Source organism: Mercenaria mercenaria, chromosome 14 (genome assembly GCF_021730395.1).
Source record: "Mercenaria mercenaria strain notata chromosome 14, MADL_Memer_1, whole genome shotgun sequence".
NCBI lineage: Eukaryota > Metazoa > Mollusca > Bivalvia > Venerida > Veneridae > Mercenaria > Mercenaria mercenaria.
Genome location: NC_069374.1, coordinates 30,175,437 through 30,196,678, shown reverse-complemented (window position 1 = coordinate 30,196,678; position 21,242 = coordinate 30,175,437). Strand labels below are relative to the sequence as shown.

The window sequence follows — 21,242 nt, the reverse complement described above, 5'->3', positions numbered from 1 at the left end:
CTGATGCGTCTAGGCGAAGTTTTGTGCGTGCTAGAACGAGATATAACAAAGTAAAAAAACTTGCTCGAAGAAAGTATAGATTTAACGAGGGTAAAAGGTTAGAAAATCTGTCTAAGAAAACCCCAAGGCAGTTTTGGAAAGCAGTCAATAAAACTATTAAAAGACTCAAGAAGACCCAAGTTCCCTTTCAGTAAATGATCTTTTTAATCATTTTCATACACTGTTTGGAGAATCAGGCCAATCTCATCAAGATACAGAGACTAGGGGTCGCGAAAATGAGGAATTAGATAGAAATTTTAGCGAAACTGAGCTGCATAGGGCAAATTTTTTCTCAAAACAAAATATAAGTCTCCAGGCACTGACATTTTTTTATTTATTTATTTATTTCAGTCTCTTCCATTTACAAACTTCAAATATATACAAATAAATAAACATCACAGCATTAAAAACACATGTAAATGGCCATTCAATTTTAGAATTATAAGAGACATACCCGTATAAAATAGTAAAAATAACGATACATACATTAAAAGTAACCAGATTACTAAACAAGTATAGATTTATGTGTATAAGCAAGGGTGTGCATGTGTGTTGTGAGTGCTTAAGTGTGTGTCTGTGTGTATGTGTTACCAGTTGACTTAAAACATACTGGTGTGTGTATGTGTGTAACCAGATTACTTAGAAACATACAGATATGTGTATATGTATGTATGTATGTGTGTCTGCATTTGTCTGTGTGGTTTGTGTCTGTGTGTGTGTGTGTGTGTGTGTGTGTGTGTGTGTGTGTGTGTGTGTGTGTGTGTGATTGAAACTGGTGAGGGAAAGTTACCTTAGAGTGTACTGATATGTTAAAAGGAAGTCAAATCCATATTTCAATGAACATATGACTAAGTTATTTAATTCAGTCAGTGTGTGTCTGTGTGCAGGTGTCTGTGTGTATGTGTTACCAGTTGACTTAAAACATACTTACCAGTGTGTATGTGTGTAACCAGATTACTTAGAAAAGTACAGACATGTATATATATATGTGTGTCTGCATTTGTCTGTGTGGTTTGTGTGTGTGTGTGTGTGTGTGTGTGTGTGTGTGTGATTGAAACTGGTGAGGGAAAGTTACCTCAGAGTGTACTGATATGTTAAGTGGAAGTCAAATTTATATTTCAATGAACATATGACTAAGTTATTTAATTCAGTCAGTCACAATCCATTAACAATTATTAAGCATACTAAGTAGAATGAGGAATATGTATGCACTTGTATGAAGAATTTGTAGACATAACTTAAATTTACAATGACTACAAAATCTACCAGTTTAATGGTGGATTTCATAAGAAAACAAACTATTGTTGATCACAGACCCCCAGTGTGGTCTATATTAAAGCAACTGTTTTGTCTTGTCAAGTAATAAAGCTCTTTTTTATCTATTCATTTTCGAATAAGGTAAACATTCTTATTCTGAAAATGACTCCAACCAATTAAGTCTATGTTCTAACAATATCGTGTCATAGAAACACTATATGTAAGAAAAGTTAATAATAATAATAATTGATAAAAAGATTATTTTTACAGTAGTGAACTTTGTACAAATATCACACTACTACGTACATACACATGGATAAAATTGAGCAACAACTGCCTATCAGTCCAACCAGACACAACTTTACTTTTTAAAATGTAACTATAATACTCGGCTTTAAAATGTTGTCGAGGCTGATTATGTTAGCAGTTGTCCCTCAATATTATCAAAAGGTATCACTTATAATAGATAGATATTATTTACACAGATAAAACTGTCTTCTTTGTAATATTAAAAAACAGGTTTTGGCTAATACTCTAGTTAAAACATCTGAAGTAAAAAGAATTTTCATTTTATCAGCATTACTCTTGTCCATAAAATTTGGTGCAGAAACTATGGCCTTACTAAAAAGTGTATCTCTGATATCATTGTACATACTACACTCAAGCAAAACATGGCTCTCATTTTCAATTACACTAACGTTATTGAAATTACAAAACGGACATATCCTTCTTTCTATAGGTAAACCTTCGTATCTCCCTGTCTCAATTCGTAGCGGAGCAACTCCACATCTAAATTTACACAGTGCTGATCTATGTGAATTTGGTAGTATCAAAGTGCAATACCTCTCAACACAAAATTCTTTTTTAAAGGTACAGTATGTTCGAAGTTTGTTACCACCTCTACCGGAGTTTCCCTGGACACTATTAATACTATTATTCCACTCCGTTATATGACCTTTAAACATAGCTTCACCAATATGCTTAACAATATTATATTTGGATATTGGTGTAGTAAAATCAGAGTACTGCTCTAACCCATAATGATTTAAATGTTTTCTAACAAAGTAAAACCAATTCTTACAGTTCATAGCTTTAATGTTGGCCCAGAGTGCTATACGTTTATTTAATCGTGAAGCGTTAGTGGTGGAAAGCCGGGCCCAGTAGTTAGTCACCGTCTTCCATTGACGTATAGTTGACGGAACCCAACCCATATCCCCAGAAACTCCAAGATTGGGGGTGTACCGTCCCACTCCAAGAAAGAACCTCATGGCTCTGTTCTGGACTGCAGCGATGCACGAGAAAGATTTATGCCCCCATACTGCCGCTCCATAGCCAATGACAGGCCAAACCACTGAATCATAAAGTTTGGTAAATACATTATACGGAACTCCGCCGATAAGTTTAACCTTAGCAATGAGATTACGAGTGAAATGTTAAAATCTTGTTATGACATTATATCTCTATTTTTACTCAGTCTTTTTAATAAAATTTTCAACTCTGGAAACTCCCCAGCAGTGTGGTGAGGGTATTATAGCCCCGATAATTAAGAAGGGCAATGTAAATGAGGCACAGAATTACAGTGGGATTACATTGATAAATATTTTAGCAAAGGTTTACTCTCAATTATTACTCAATAGATTAAATGTATGGGCAAAATCACACGATACTCTTTCTCAGAATCAGTTTGGATTTCAGAAAGGGAAATCTATTATCGATTGTATCTTTATTTTACAATCTGTTATTACAAAGGTTCTGAATTCTGGTAACAAATTATACTGCATCTTTATAGACTACCAACAGTGTTTCGATAAAATAGAAAGGTCCTTTCTGTGGCAGAAATTAATTGCAGAACAGGTTAGTTCTAAACTTGTGATGGCAATAAAAGCTATGTATAATTTCGTCAAATCGTGTGTTAGATACAAAAATACATATTCTGAATATTTCAATACACATATAGGCTTGAAACAGGGTGATCCAAGTTCGCCTCTTCTCTTTATGCTATTTGTCAACGATATTATACAGAACATTAATGCGGATCTTGATGGGATATTTACCATTAATGAGCTCAAATTATTTCTCATCTTGTATGCAGATGACCAAGTGTTATTTGCTACATCCCCTGAAACATTACAGTCAATGTTAGATAATATTGTTGATTATTGTAATATATGGGGGCTAAGGATCAACACGTCGAAAACAAAGGCAATGATTTTTGAACGTGGGAGACATACGTATCATAATTTTTATATATATAACTCACAAATTGAAACCGTTGACTCCTTTAAATATCTTGGGATCACGCTTTTCAAGAATGGCAATTGGTTTCGTACGCAGAAATGCCTATCACAGTATGCATCATTTGTAATGTTGAAAGAGGATGTAGACTTTCATAGAACTTACTCACAGAAAACGTGAGCCTTTCAAATTAAAAATATTTTAGACCCTAATGGATTTAGATATGTCTGGGATCACCAATTTGAAATAGACATACCTTTTGAGGCCATTAAAAATAGAATACTTGACATTTACAAGCAAACATGGTATAGTGAAATTAACAATTCAAGCCGCTTACAGTCTTATGCTCTTTTTAAACATGATTTCGGTATAGAGAAATATTTTTCATGTATACCAGAAAGTAAATACAGAATTTCTCTTACGAAATTCAGAACGTCATCACATAACTTACTTATTGAATCGGGAAGATACGAAAATATGCCCCGAAACGATAGACTCTGTAGATTTTGTAACATGAACCAAGTAGAATCTGAATATCATTTTCTTTTGATATGTCCTAAATACAGAGACTTACGAGTAAAATATTTATCTAATTACTTCTGCCGCTGGCCATCCTTGAACAAGTTTGAAACTCTTTTATCTTCGAAATCAAGAAAATCTATACATCGCTTGCTAAATTTTTGTACTTTGCATTCAAGTGAAGGGGGAACTAGTTCGTTCTTTTTTCACAATATATTCTGTATTTCGTTAGCTCTAGTAATACAAGAAAACCATACTGATATTATTATCCACAAGACATTATTTAAAGAAAATCAACCAAATGTCAACTTCAGTATTGTATTCATGTACTCTTCTCTTAACCATCTTTGATGTTTGCATGTTTACTGTGAATTTATATTCTACAATGCTACCTTTGTACTTTGTATATTTGCTAGAAACAATGTAAATTGTTTAATGCAATAAACTATTCGTATTCGTATTCGTTAGATAACTATACTAAATAAAAATTTTGTTGTGTCACAAGTTCTGTTCTTTTCTATGACTGTTCGGATCAAAATTTGTATACGGATATTGAGATTTTGTTATTTACTTTAAATGAAACGTTAACATTCTCTGTACTAAAGTGTACTAATTGATCGATAAGAGACACACTTTTGCATGGCACGTATATAATTAAACATAATTCCCCCTTTAATATGGCACAAATGAAGATAAGAAAAACATGCTTTTACTTATTTTGCTCATGTATGTAGAAGTCAGTATGTTGTTGTACAATCTACTGTGAGAACAATATTTTACTCTTCAATGTAGATCACATATCATTTATACACATCCTGACTGTAAAATAGCATTAACATAAAATACAATGCCATTTAATTAGATTATGATATATACTTTGTTTTTAGTTTTTGTTTTTAATAAATATAGCCAGTATTTATTCTATGTCTAATATTATTTTATAATACATGTATAACAAACAGTTCACTGAGAAAATCTCTAACATAGACTGGCAATGTCACTATTACACAAAATAAAAGAAAAATAACAAAAGCTTATTTTTTTGCGAAAATTATTATCAGTCTAGTGGCTAGTCTACCATTCATCCTATGAATTATAAGAGACCTTGCACAAAGCACAACAAATACTACTCACCCGTAAGTTAACAAGGCGAACGTTAAATTTTTCATCATCCTAACTATCGTCGAATCAATAAATGTAAAATAACCATGGTTTCATCAAAATTTTTCGCTGGACGCCAAAGACATTAGCGTGAATTCAACATTTGTTGATATTGTAAAAACTACGTTTTCCTTATAACCGAGTGTTCCTTATAACCGAGTTCCCTATAACCGAAGATTTTTACATTGAATAAAGAAGGAGTTAGATTGGGGAATTGAAAATTGTTACTTATAACCGAGTGTTCCTTATATCCGTCAGAGCATTTCTATACAATTGATATCCGATCAGTAACATACAGTTATCATCCATATTTTGCTTCAATAAATTTTCGCCAAGAGATAAGAAAAGATCAAAATTATATGTGAATGTTTTAGACGATCCCGAAACGAAAAGAAAAACGACTTCGGTTCGGGAAACAGGAGTATTTTTATTTCTTGACTAATAAATATTTTATAACCTGCCCGCTTAGCTCAGTAGGCAGGGCGTTGGTCTACGGATTGCGAGGTCGCTAGTTCGATCCCCGGGCGGGGCGTATATTCTCAGTGACGATTTGATAAAATACATTGTGTCTGACATCATTCATCCTCCACCTCTGGTAATTCATGTGAGGAAGTTGGCATTTACTTGCGGAGAACAGGTTTATACTGGTACAGAATCCAGGAACATTGGTTAGGTTAATTGCATACCGTTATATGACTGAAATACAGCTCGTTTAAATGGGTCAACCGTGTTGTTGCACTTATAAAATAGACTGGCCCGGTTTTTAGGTGGGTCAGGGCTATGGATATGTATTGTATCTTGTCATCAACTATAAAATGCTTCGTCTGTCCATATTTACAAACACGTTTGTTTATTTTATGGACTGCACTGTTGAAGAACCGCGTTAAACCCAAAACAAACAAACAAACAAACAAAACAAATATTTGTCTTCTGCAACAGCGTTAAAATTACAATTTCCATATATTCATATAGTTGATATTCATTGTTGTACATATATATAACATGGTGTCCCTGTGCTACTTGCTGGACACCATACTGTTGTTTAAAGTTATAGTTTATGTTCATTATTGTATATGTACATAACATGGTATCCTTGTGTCACTTACTGGACAACATACTCTTGTGTAAAGTGAGTTTGTGCAAGTAATAGTGTGTTGTTGTTTTTTCTTCAGTCTGAACTTAAAAGGTTTTCAAAATAGGTAAATAAAAATACTACATCAATAGATATTCTGTCCCTTTTTCACATTTCAAAACTGTACCCAGTCTACCTGGGAACCTATCAAACTGTATAACAATTAAACCCGTCCTTCGGTGTTTATAAATATACGACGGTGTTTAGAAACCCACATTAAAATCTATATCGGGTATTGGTAAAACCCATTTGTTACTATTTTTTAATAGCTTGAGAACTGAATGTGGGACTAATAGATTAATTCGAAATGTGACAGGATTAAGTAAAGTAAGGTAATCGCTTACGATTTTATTTTTAGTTTTCATTTTTGTAGTAAAAGTGTTAAATATAATTATTTACAATGCACAAATGCAGGGTAATAATCGGATAATCCGAAAATTATAACTTGACTAATTCTTCAACGCTAACAATTTCATTTTAATACGTTCATATGTAGTCCTTTAATTTGCACTTGACTATACCTCCAGAACAAACAATAGCACACGAGTGTTACTGTCTCGTTTTCAAACAGCACTTATCTAAACTGATGTTAAAGATATTTTCAAATGAAAAGGATCACATTAGCGAATATTTAAGAGCGATAAAGGAGAACTGAGGCAAACACTACTAATAAACCAGAGCTTTTTTGTAAAACACGTATACCCAAATAATGTGTTGTCTCATTTTCAGTCCCGTGATCACTGTGACCTATACCTACTAACCCAAAACTATTAAGCCTAATCATGCAATCAAGTTTGAAGATACCGAGTCAAGGGGTTCTGAAGTTATTGAGCGGAAACGTGTTAAGGTAGTTCTGCACGTTTGGATCGAACTTTTTTCTACAATGTAGAATTTGATTAAACACTGATTTTTCAAAAGTTCAGAATATACCTAGATAATTCAGCAATAAAAAGGATAGGGCCGTGCGCTTGATTTTTTACTAGACTGATTTGAAAAATTTGGACCTCACGCAATTTTTCATAATGGGCGTCTATGGGAAAATAGCAATTTTCGTAACATTTTCGCGAATAGAAACTTTTCCACAATGTAGATTTTAATGAAATTTCTCACAGTCGTAAATAAACATATGGCCTATAATATAGTGAAATAAAATGTATAGGTCCATGTGCTTATTTTTGAGATTTTTGGCCAAACCATCTATTTGAAGCTAATTTTAAGACATTATTTTGAATTATTTAACGTGTCAGATGTTTTAATATCATGTTTTAACTTAGAAAGGTAGTAACTGTTACAATTTAATAAATTTATTCAAAGGTGGCCAATAATTTATAAAATGATTTTGATTTCCGTACGCCGAATCCAGGCTTTATTCTACGTTCTCCGGATAAATGACGTTTCGCCATCACTTCCGGTTTATCAAACGTGCAGAACTACCTTAAATGTTCAGGCCTCAGTGACCGTGACCTCAAAACCAATAAGAGTAATCTTCTTCATATGCCAAACCATGCTTCCGGGTCCAGGGGTTCTCAAGTTATTAGGTGGAAACCGTTAGCTCTACCGAAAGATGGACCGGCAGAACGACGCGTCCTACTGGTGCAGTATATCCCCGCTTCTTCGCGGGGGCGGGAGGCATAATAACATCGAACATACATAAGTATGATGATCCGGAATATCCCATATCTAATGACTTTTGTTTTGATAAAAATAACTATTTTAAAACTTATTATCTCGATTCAGTATACTCTAACACTGTGTTAAATCATTAATACTCGCGGAGGATTGATTATATTTCGTGGATTTAGTGGTTGAAACAAAATCCCTACCAGCGAACATAAGCCAATTTTGGGTAGTTCTGCATTTTCGGATAGTTATTTATACGATGTACAATTCGATTAAACCCTGATTTTTTCAAAGCTTCGGAGTATACTTCAAAATTTCGGCAAACAAGGTAGACTGATTGAAAAAAGTAGGACCTCGCGCATTTTTTTCATAATGAGAGTCTATAGGAAAGTCACAATTTTGATGACATGTTCGACGATTTCAGAACGGCTGCCGTATTTCAATTAGAAACCGTTCTTACTAAGACACAAAATTGTATGTCATGTATTTATAATGTTTATGTGTAATTTTAGTTAAGGAATGACTTTTTAATTTTGTACACTAAAAATATAATTTTCAAATGAGAATTTAAGTAGAAAAACTTCTTCCCATTTAAATCGGCTAAAGAAATCTAAAAGATATAATATATTTGTTTAACTACATGCTAGCGCCATTCGTCTTATACATAGTACCACTTTTTTAAGGCAGAGCATTTACATTGTATAGCAAAAGTCCAATGAAGTACCTATTACAATGAAAGAAAACACAAATCTGGACAAGATCTGATTTTTCCTTTAATTTAAACATCATCACTTGATCTAGAACACTCTCTACATGTGTACTCTTTTCCAAATGCTAGCACAGATGTCTGCCACAAATAAAATAATATATTGAGATTCTTAAATTGTTCATAACTTTTTACTTTCTCACACAAAAATGTATTGAAAGCTAACCTTGGGATCTTTCATCCGTCTACTATGGACTTCATCAGCCAACTGATTTTCTTTACATTGATTTATTCATGATTTATATAGACTTATTTAGGGTTAACATTGAAACTCTTCTTGTACACACCACATGGCGTAGCTCTTTGATATTTGGTATGTAGAGTCATCTAGTGGCCCTCTACCAAGACTGTACAAATCATCCCCATAGGGTCGTATATAGCCCGTCCTGAGGGGCACATGATTTATATAGGACTTTAAAATGGTATTGTACAAACCACATTGCGTAGGGCTTTTATATTTTGTATGTAGCGTCATCTGGTGGTCCTCTTCCAACAGTGTTCAGATTACCACCCTAGGGTATAACATGACCCCGCCCTGGAGGTCACATCATTTATTTAAACTTGTATAGGGAAAAAAATTGAAAATCTTTTTGTCCAAAACCACAGGCTCAAGAGCTTTGATATTTGGTATGTAGCATTATCTAGTGGTCACTCACCATGATTGTTTAAATTATACCCCCACTAGAGTCAAATATGGCTCCGCCCTGGGGATCACATGATTTATATAGACTTATTTAGGGAATATTTTGAAAATCTTCGTAACGCTTTGATATTTGGTATGTAGAGTCATCTAATGGGCCTCTTCCAAGACTGTTCAAATTATTCCCAAGGGTCAAACTTCGAAAATCTTCTTGTCCAAAACCACAGGCTCAAGAGCTTTGATGTAGTATTTGGTATGTAGTTTTATCTAGTTATCCTTTACCAAGGATGTTTAAATTATCCCCCAGGCTCAAATATGGCTCGACCCTAGTGGTCACAGTATTTATTTAGACTTATATAGGGAAAACTTCTTCTCCAAAACTGAAAGCTCAAGGGCATTGAGATTTAGTATGTAGCATCATCTTGTGGTACTCTACCAAGATTGTTTAAATTATACCCTTAGGGTCAAATATGGTCCTGCCCTGGAGATCACATGGTTTATATAAACATATATTAGGCAGATATGGTGTGATTCATATCAGTAATCGTAATCGATTGTAATCAAATACATTTTGTCAAAAAATCGACTGTAATCAGTAATCAAAGTCTACTTCGATTACTTATAATCGTTATTTAATCGATTACAGACCTAAACTTTGGTATTATTTTCGATTACTTTCGATTACATCCATGTACTTTATTTAACTAACCCCAATTTACACAAAAAAAAATACAATGTCCTTATTCTTATTATTGTCTTGAAACAAAGAAAATACCCAAAACTAGTTTTTGATATTAAGATCATCATTCGCTATCTATGGTACATTGTTTTATGTAAAATGAATAAAATGAGATGGATTTTGTTTTCTGAAAACCACTTTACATATTGTTTCACTTGATCACAAAGAATATGTTCACATATAGGTTATTGAGTCGCCAGTAATTTCACAATTCTTATCAAAATCTGAACAATAGAAATGCATGTAACACGTTATAACCTTGTCAAGCCCTAGGGCATAGCAATTAATCTTACCTTTCCATGGAGTATCATGAGAGAAGTTCTCAGTCACTTTTGTTTTAACCTAATGTTAAGAGTTTGGTAGTACATAAATCAGATTCTGAATGTGGAGAAAGCTCTGAAATGTTGCCATGTCATGAAAAAATCATTACAATAATCCACAGCAGTTTCCTTCTGGAGAAACAGTGATAAAGTCTTGATATTAAAGGCTACATCTGCCCCTGTTGAGAGGTTGTTTTCCATAGCTGGAAAAAAATTCAGCCAGAGAGGTGTAAATTGGATGACTCAACCTTTCGAAAACTAATGATGATAAAGTGTAACTCGAGCAAATAAAATAATGGACTGCAGCAGTCTTGATTAAGTGCACAGCATGATCCAGAAAAAAATTGCTACTATATATAAGTAAAAGCACAATATACATAATAACATTTATGCTATATTTTGCATACATTATTGTACTGCATTGCAATTTACATGTATACTGTCATGTTTATAATTTTCACAGTTGAATAAATTCGAGTAACCAAATGTTATCATTTTGTAATCATAATTACTTTACTCAAAGTAATCGAAAGTCACCGATTACAGACCCAATTGAAAGTAATTGATTAACTAGAAATGTGTCCATGGGACACAGATGCCCCCACTACATGACATTAAAATGACAATTTTTTCCCAGGTCAGGGGCCATAACTCCTACAATACTGAATGAATCCGGACGCGAAACCCCAGGTGCATAACTGCACATGCTGACCAACATTCCTGTAAACTTTGGTGACTCTAGGTCAAATACTTTTGGAGCTATGCACAACACAACATTAAAATGACCAATTTTAACTAAGTCAGGGGCCATAACTCCTACACGACTGAATGAATCCGGACGCGAAACCCCAGGTGCACAACTGCACATACTGACTAACATTCCTGTAAACTTTGGTGACTCTAGGTCAAATACTTTTGGAGCTACGCACGACACAACATTAAAATGACCAATTTTTAACTAAGTCAGGGGCTATAACTCCTACAAGACTGAATGAATCCGGATGCGAAACCCCAGGTGCACAACTGCACATGCTGAACAACATTCCTGTAAACTTTGGTGACTCTAGGTCAAATACTTTTGGAGCTATGCGCGACACAACATTAAAATGACCAAAATTTTACTAAGTCAGGGGCCATAACTCCTACATGACTGGATGAATCCGGACGCGAAACCCCAGGTGCACAACTACACATGCTGACCAACATTCCTGTAAAGTTTTGTGACTCTAAGTCATATACTTCTGGAGCTAGGCGCGACACCACACTAAAATGACCAATTTTTACAAAGTCAGGGGCCATAACTTCTACATGACTGGATGAATCCGGACGCGAAACCCCAGGTGCACAACTACACATGCTGACCAACATTCCTGTAAAGTTTTGTGACTCTAAGTCATATACTTTTGGAGCTAGGCGCGACACCACACTAAAATGACCAATTTTTACAAAGTCAGGGGCCATAACTTCTACATGACTGAATGAATCCGGACGCGAAACCGCAGGTGCACAACCACACATGCTGACCAACATTCCTGTAAAGTTTTGTGACTCTACGTCAAATACTTTTGGAGCTAGGCGCGACACAACATTCTCGGAAGGACGGACGGACGGACAAGGGAAAATCTATATGCCCCCCCCCCCCCCCAAAGTGGGGGCATAATAATCGATTACACCAAATATGTCCATGTAATCAATTAATAATCGATTACACATGTCAGGAATCGACCACCATGTCTGATATTAAGAAAATTGGGTATATTCAAGATTGTACAAAACGTATTGCCTACGGCTTTGATATTTGGTATGTAGCATCGTATAGTAGTCATTGACCAAGACTGTACAAATTATTTCTTTAGGGTTAAAATTGGCCCGGGATCTGAGGCATATGTTTTAAATAGACGTGTAAGGCAAACATTTCAAAAATGTTGTCACAAACTGCAAGGCACGGAGTAGATATTTGCTATGTAGTATTGTCTAGAGTTCCTCTACCAAGTTCGTACTATTTCTGCTCCTATGGTCAAAATGGCTATGTCTCAGGGCTGGGGCCACATGTTGTAAATAGATTTATTAAAGGAAAAGTGCAAAATAGCATCTCCTCTGGAACCATTGGGTGGAAGTTGATGAACCTTTGTCTAGATGTTCTTTGGATTCAGTTTTGTTCAAACGATTCCAAATTATTGCATATAGACTCTTCCAGAGCTAGAAATAGAAAACAATATTTTTACAAAATATCTTGAAATACACTAATAATTGCTGGCCCGATTTCAAAGAATTTTACTAAAATAGTCCTGATGTAACCTTCTGTCAATTTTGTTCAAATTATTACGAGACGTCAAAAAGTATGGCCGCCAGGGGCTAGGTAAATTTCTCCCGTATGTATGTAGTGAAAACGAACAATCGTTATTTTATACATAACCTTGATTTAATGAGAATGATAAATTGATGTAAGATTTTTGCATACTATAGGTTGTTAGAACAACATTTATGTCAGAAATAGATATTGCAATTTTAATTATCTTTTATATTCACTTAAATTATGTTATTTAAATATTTATCTTATTATACAATATTCATAACAATCAACTGAATTTCAGTTAACATGGCTGATAAGTATTACCGCCTTGTGAGTTTTCTTGTTAACATCTGCCCACAACCACTCAGAGAGCTGTTTTTGAAGTATATGAATGCAGATCCGACCCGAGCACCAACATGTACTACTGTCGATGCATATCTCGCTTCCAAAAAGCCTCAATTGCAGGTTTTACAGAGGAGAAAGCTTATCAGACAAGATCAGTGGCAACTGCTCTTCCCTATGACAGGTCAAGTGGATGAATCGTCATGGGACATTACTCTTGTGATTTTACTTTTGGACGAATTCTTTAAAATGCAGCTTCAACAGCTAGAGGAAGATGCCATTCAACACATACGAGTAATTCGGAATCGATTGCAACATATGTCCGAAACTTCAATTGCGGATGCAGACTTTGATGTCATGTGGAACATTTTAGAAAAAGCAACTATAGATTTGGCAAAACAAATACAGCCTTCGCCAGCGTATAAGGATAGAATAAAAAAAGACATAGACGACACAAAAATTAACAATATGCCCAGACTAGGAGACTCATTACGATATTGGTATGAGCATATTATTATGCAGCTGAAGTTAGAAATTGAAGATATGAAAGAAATCATCAAGGAAATGTCAGAACATACAGCGGACAATGCAAAATGTAGCAGGGACTGTTGGACTATACTGCAAGAGTCTTCTGTTAAAACAGTTGGTCCTTCAGGTAAGATATTTCCCTTCAAATTGTAAGCAGTGGATTTTGCAAAAAAAATATGGCGCATTCTAAATTCTATCAAGTAGTATGACATTGAATAGTAACATTTTCAGGCCGGATTTAGGACTGTTTCGGTTATTTGATTGATGAGAATGTTTAATGTCGACCACTCATATTTCTGTAAGTATTCCAGTACTGCTAGCACATATACAAGTTGTTATATAACTTCAGGTGACAAGGTTAAACGAATGAAAACTGTTGACCAAATACTGGCAAAACTGAACAGTAAGTGGAAATTTGATTCTAGTCACAACACATACATTATCAAATATGTTTAGTAATTTGTAAAAGAACTATCAGTTTTTTTAATGCTGCTGAAAATGCTGCTGCTGGAAATACTATATTTTTAAATAACCAGTAAACAATAATACATTTGTACCAGGAAAACCAAAAACATACGGAAAGAACCGTCTTCTTCGAATCATATTTCATAGATGTGTAATACGTCAATATGCTTTTACCATCCAAGGTTTACCTATAGGCCCTTATTTTATCACGGAGAATATGAACGATTTAATTGCTAATAAACCTGTAAGAAATTGCTTTTAAAGTATTTAACGTAAGCAAGAAAAAATAGCAGAATCGGCCCAAAAAAATCAAGTAAACTGTGAATTTATCCGAAGTATATGTTATGAAACCTATGGAAAATAGAACTAGATATTCCAGGTGCTTCTGATGACTCTACTGAAAACAACATTTTGTTCCGTATGTAAATTTATTCATAACCAAAATGTTATAACATGCTTTATATAATTATATGTAGATAAAAACGTTGCTTGAATGAATTCGCATTATCTCTCTTCATTTAGAAATTTAGAATTTCCCATCATTGTTTACTTTATAGAATACTTTATCACGACATTGAAAGAAGATTTGCCGGCTAATTTCGATAGTCCACCGGAAGTCGCTGATATCAAAACAAAACTCCGTGATGTTCACCATGTCGTGGTGACGGGTTTCAGAGATACTCGATATCTAGAAACCGCTCTAGCCGCAATTCATAGTATGAAGTACAACCATAATCGGTGTGTGGAGATGAGAGACTCCTCGGATTGGCGTCATGTAGACCCAGAAGAAGTTGACCTTGTATTATGCCGAGAACCATTTGGTGACTTTACGTTCGATGAAAAGAGAACAAAGAGCATGGCTGATATTTTCAGTAATATGCTTCAGACTGCAAGAGCATCAGATGGAAGCAAACATCTGGATATTGTGATCGTTTGTGATGTAGAGCTTCTACAGCAAGTTTCAAATGTCCACGGGCATGACATACTTGAAGAAGTGGTCCAAGTATATCAACCGACATCTGAAACCACACCAGCTGATCTCACAGGTAGAGAAAAAGGTTTAATAGTAAGATATTCACAGATCACCAGTAACAGACAGACTGAAATATTTAGCTGTTGTTGATCTGAAGAATTAAAATTATAAAGAAGCTCTTCCAGTTAAAATAAACAGGGATGTATTTCCTACTTACATGTATCCTTAACAGTTCAACTTTACATTGTTTCTTCAGGTATCACCAAGGAGTCTGAAGGAGTGATCAGCGCATCGGCACAAAATCTCTTGGGTAGGTGAATATACTCAATACATGAACTGAACTTACCGTGTAATCACAATGATAATTCTGATTCTTACACTTTTCTTTATTTACATAATCCACATAACTCCAAAGTCTATAATATTTATATGATTTTTTTCTGGGGTCGGGGAGGGGGCTGCGGTTACTAAGTAACGTCACACAGAAACAATAATAGTTTATAAGTTTCTTCTTGTGTAGGAAGACTCAAAGTGACCCTCCTTTCTTTTTTCTTTATCTCAGGCGGGCGCCTAGGTAGACCTACCGACCCTTCGTAAGCCAGTTGAATGGCTTCCTCACATGAAAGAATTATTCACCCTGTGCGAAGGTTTGAACCTACAACGGTGATGCGCAAGTGATTTGAAACCAGAAACCTTAACCTTCCGGGAATGGAGGTCCCTATATCAATTTGAGGTTTTAATTCGTGTTAACTTTATCTAACTATTTACCGGACTATGTTGTCATTTTACATGTTTTTAGTCCTAATGGCTTTATCATGTAAATTAATACTAATTTCTTTATCATTAATTTAAGATTTTACAGCCGTTTTCATGGACAGAAACAGAGACGATACTCTACATTCCAAAATAATTTGTGATAAGGCAAAATCAATGCTCAAGATGAATAAAGTGGTTCTAATAACTGGGCCGAAGAAATGTGGTAAAACAGTCCTTGCCTTATACTTGGCATCTGTCTACCAACCGCACCAGTTCCTCATTCTAAACAAACCTGAAGATATCAAACTCGTAAGTCTAAGTAGTATTTGTTTAGTCCTTGTGGAAGACTTTGCTGGAAAATATCGCTTTGAAGAAGGTCGAGCGTGTGCGTGGCTTGAGAAATTTGATATGTTATACAGCGTAGTCGGTGCAAGAAAGTTAAACGTGATTATAACGTGTGAGGAAAAATTGTTAAAGAAATGCAGAGAGGAGTTCGGTCCACATCCCATTCTTGGCAACATTATAACATTGCAACACACAGACAGGGTTGTCAAATCGGAAGCAACAAATGGTGAAACTAGCAATGGTAAGTATAGCTTTAAAGTTAATTTCAACGATAACATATCATATATATGCTAGTATACTATTCAGGGGTAGATTTATGAAAAATGTTTAAGTTATTGTTGAATATCATATAGACTGTAGGACTGTAAACAATATTATAACCAACACAGGGTCTCAACGTAAGCGTTGACCGGTGGCATAATTACGTGCGAGCAGGGCGCTTTTTGCGGTGGTTTTCACCAGTCAAGGTAATGTTTTCCTTCGCAGTTTTTTCATTACTAAAGCTTTTTTATTGGGAATTGGCCGAGGATGACCTACAATGAACACGCCTTTATGAGGATATATCGAAATTTTCATATCATTTGTAGTTTTTTCTAACATTCAGAAAATATTCACTAAAAACACGTATTTGACTATCGCCCCTTACTTTTCTCGTTGTAAATGGATAAATTAGTGTTAAAATGTCACATATTTCGTCATACAGGTACGATATACTCACTTTAACAGATCGGTCACCGTTGTACATGTATGTAGTTTCAAAAATACTTAGTCCGGCAAACTCCGGCCGTCGGCGAAGGATTTGTCTTACGTCCGAGTCGGTGGGTCACAAAAATAAAAATGCGTAAGTACGAGCAGGTGGAACTTATGAAAAACGGTATTTTCACGACTTTTCATGATCCGACAGTGGACAAAAGTCATTTTTATCAATATATAGACTAACATTTCATGTTTCTTCATTGTGCACAGTCGATCATTTTAAAATATTTAGCTTTCATACTTGAAGCCTATAGGCTACTATTCAAATCTTTTATAAGAGCTCGTCTAATTATTTCCTTTGGATAGAATTATATGCAATGTTTGTGTATAAGAAGTGTAATTTAGATATTTTGAAATAAAGGACAATAAACTAATTATCTTCAGTCGAGGATTTAGAATCAAAGAACGTTTTCACCAACCGCTTGTTCGAAGACTCAGTTTTTTTTTTTAATCTGATCTCTGATGTCTAAAATAAAATGACGCCCCAAGTCTCGGATTGAAAAGAATACAACGTTTGGGAGAAAAGTAAATGAAGTATTATATACGACCCAAAATTAAATAAATAGACTGAAGTCATACATCTGAGAAGTGTGTGCAATTTAAGTATATACATATGCAGTCTTATTTACAGACTTTGTGAACCATCCTGACTAATATTTCCTTGTGCAATTTAAATTTCATTTACTGTTAAAACATGATTTCAACTATGTTTTATTGAAGGTGTCCGAAAAAGGGGGACCTATTTTACATATTTATAATGGTATCAAATTTTGATTTACATACATGTATTACATGTTATTTCATTAGAAAGAACGCCACTAAAATGATGACGTCACACTTTTTGGCTAAGAATACTATTGAATTTACCATAGTCCATTTACCAAGTACAAAAAAGTTGGAGTGTCCAGCACCAGCATGCAGTGCTCTTGTTTTTAGAATTATGGTCCTTCTTCGACTTAGAGAAACCACTTAATGAATAATCAAAATGACTTTGTTTCGATTTAAACTTTTCAATCAAGATAATTTATATAAAGCACTGACAATAGTCGTGTACGCTCTCTGCGGCCATGACTGTTTCTTTTTTCTTTCAAAATATTATTCAACAAACTGTATATGGCATATTCATTGATCTATCGAATATTTTGTATCAATTAAGAAACAATAAAGACACTTTGAACACTGATAAATGCCTATGCTCAGAAACACCGACTAAGATTCTATTGTACATCAAAACGGTCTGCGGATGTCTCTAAATTGCTTTTTGTACTTTTAGCATGTGTAAATGTTGAGTTCTGCTCAACCCGGGGATAGAGGGTGTGGACGGTAGCATGCATTTTCACTACCGTCCATCAACAGGCTCAATCAAACCGAGCCTGCAACATTTTCGTTTTTGTCGTGTTGAGCGACCTGTGAAGTTTCCACCTTTCTCTATTTTAGAATAAAACAGTTAGTAGTACATGAACATCTAGGGCCTACTCTAAATACCCAGAACAATTTTCTAAAGGGGACCTGGTCTGTCAGATTCCAGTGGGCGGTGTCCATGCTTGTACGAATGTTCGCTTTCTATTAGGCATTAAAAAAAACATGTAATTCTGTAGTGGATGGGGCCCCTGCCACCTCCCCACTCTTAGGTAGATATAATTGCAATGTAAATGTACATGTTTTACATCTTGTGCGGAATACGCCTTCCATGTCGGCCAGTATGGACGACACAGTCACGTTCAGTTTGATGGTTGTACTTAAATACATGGCAAATGACTGAAATTCAAACATAGATAAATTTAATTTATTGGTGGGTGCTAGGGTATTTATATATATATATACAGTCAAACCCGACTGCAGAACCTCTCTTGGGGACTGAAAAATGCCGGTATTTGTGAAAACATATATTTTCTCAAGACAGGTGAAGTGTGACCATAGTAAGCAGGTTATATTTTTTGGAGGCTGTCTACAGTACGGGTCTGACTGCATAAGGGAGTTCATCGGTTCTAAGACAAAGGTGAATGTACCAAGTAATATAGCAAAAACGAAACAAAACTATGTGGGATAAGGCCGTGACTTTATTGTTAATTTTCAAATGAAAATTATGGCATATTGTAAATATATAGCATGGCATATATGAAAATGATGAGAAAATATAAAAGACAAAGCTCCAGCTAAAATGCCTGGAAGCAACATAGCAGCGCGAAGGTGCAGAAAGCTATGAAAATAAGCGCAGAACATACCAGACCTAATAGGAAATCAACAAAAATATTCTTCCTAGATTAAGTAAATGCGAAATGAAACATAACACCAAGATCAAAATAAAAATGATCTGATGTAAGTCAAGAAAGTCTTCAGCAAACAAACGCATAAAAATATTAAAATATTGAAAAAAATGTTTCAATGTAATCTATGAACAAACGGACCGGTGCGAGGGAATGATTATAGCAAACTATACTACAATAATAATATAATCCATCCAAGCGATTGACTGAGCTAACCAGCAGACTGGAAACGTAAGAAAACAGGGGGGATTTACATGTCTGTTTCAACATACCCATGTGTTAGAGGTTTGTAGCAAAGTGATCCACAAATTATAAAAATATGTACAGACCTACACGTACATATAACAAATGCAACTTTCGACTGATCACTAATAATCGTATGGCCGATAAGTTGAACAACCCTGTTTATATAAGACACAGTCAATCCATGGACCAGGTGAATGGCGGACCACATGGTACAAGGCCCCTCTTAACGGTTAAAGAGCGCCCGCCCAATAACACCAATAATAAGAGATGACCAACCGAGCGCGAGGTTGCAGATACGAGAAGGTCAACCTAGACAAGTGAGCTTTTATTTTGATACTGCCGTAGTATACAAGAATAAATTATTTTGTGGATCACTAAATATTGCTCACAACACAGACAAAAATTAAAATGAAATTAGAATTGACTTGAGCCAAACATTTTAATAAAGAAGACTTTCTTTACTGTACCCCGAATAAAGATTACAATTTGTAAGCGCCATTTAAGTCACGACACGACAATAAAATAATTATAAATTGATGAAATCAGATCAATGCAAATAATGTATGATTAGTAATAAAATCAAGTTTATGTACGCATACACGCCTTATTTCTTTCCTTTACTATATAACTAATACCAAACAAACAACTTAAACTGGTTTCAAAGATGGTGGTTAACTACTGTTCATATAACAATCAATATCCCAATAACACAATGCATCAATAGAACGCCTTCGAAATATATATAGACAGAAATATCATAATTCTTTCCAAATATGCATGTACTTAAGCAATCAATATGCCGAAAGAAACATAACATTTACCGGACTATTTATGAACATATGCAGTAAGACAGAATACAGAATGGACAATTCATATGTAATAATTATGACACATACTTGTCATGTTATCTTAATCTTTACGCATTATTATTATTATAATTATTACTTTTTGTTTCAATTCCATCTAAAAACTACCCAGAAAGACAGGTTAATCGTATGCTGTGAGCCGGCTGCCCCAACCCTAACTCTTTTCTATTTTTTATGATATTTTTATATATGAGGGGGGAGGTAGGGAGAAACCGAGGCTCTGACCAGCGAAAAGGCTCTCTCCAGCCCCTGCTTTCCGAGTATTTACTATTATCAATGTTTCTAGTAGATAAAATAAATGTGCCAAACAGAACAAAACCAACACAAAAAACTGGGTAATGTTCATGAGCTGTCATCGAATTATAAATCGATGTACAAAACGATGTCCTACAAAAATATTTCAATTATGTTTGTTTGTTTTTTTTTACAGAATAAATGACATTAAGACCATCTCCTCATATTTCTGCAAATACAATGCCAGAATTTGCGAACCTGCATGCTATCGCTTTGTGTAGTAAACTCGCACTAATTCATGATATCTTTGTGCTCAAATTCAAACCAAATTTAACAAAAAAACAACAAACAAAGTACCAAAACGAAAAAGATAGTAGCATGCGGAATGTTTATAAATGAATACATGCAGTTAAAAATCAAGCCGGTTTCATTCAACCGTATTGTTCCATGATGATTAAATATACCAACAGAAGCATACTAGCAAAATTGAGTTTATACACACACACTGTAAAGAGTTTGTTCTCTAATATACCATAGATTACAGAAGCGGCGTGACATGTTTGGTGCAGCAGTACATTTTGTGGCAGGGTTCAGCAGTATGATTCACCACTGTGACCCTGAAACAGATTAAACTTGACGGTAGAAATATGTTAAAAAAACAACAAAGTTACTGTAATGGGAAGGGCGGGAGGGAATTTTTGTAAACGATCTGTCCTCTACGGATTTCCGATAAAGAATGTACT

At 34.8% G+C, this 21,242-nt stretch overlaps 1 protein-coding gene across 1 annotated transcript in view; it reads left to right on the top strand.

The window, feature by feature from the left end:
• The first annotated feature begins 6,581 nt into the window (after positions 1–6,581).
• Positions 6,582–21,242, top strand: part of LOC123543237 (uncharacterized) — a 76,769-nt gene continuing 62,108 nt past the window's right edge. The window contains exons 1-6 of the mRNA XM_053523151.1: positions 6,582–6,675; positions 13,023–13,718; positions 13,941–13,994; positions 14,614–15,102; positions 15,286–15,339; positions 15,883–16,371. Coding sequence (XP_053379126.1) covers positions 13,028–13,718; positions 13,941–13,994; positions 14,614–15,102; positions 15,286–15,339; positions 15,883–16,371 — 1,777 coding nt within the window. The 5' untranslated portion in view covers positions 6,582–6,675; positions 13,023–13,027. The remainder of the gene's footprint in view (positions 6,676–13,022; positions 13,719–13,940; positions 13,995–14,613; positions 15,103–15,285; positions 15,340–15,882; positions 16,372–21,242) is intronic.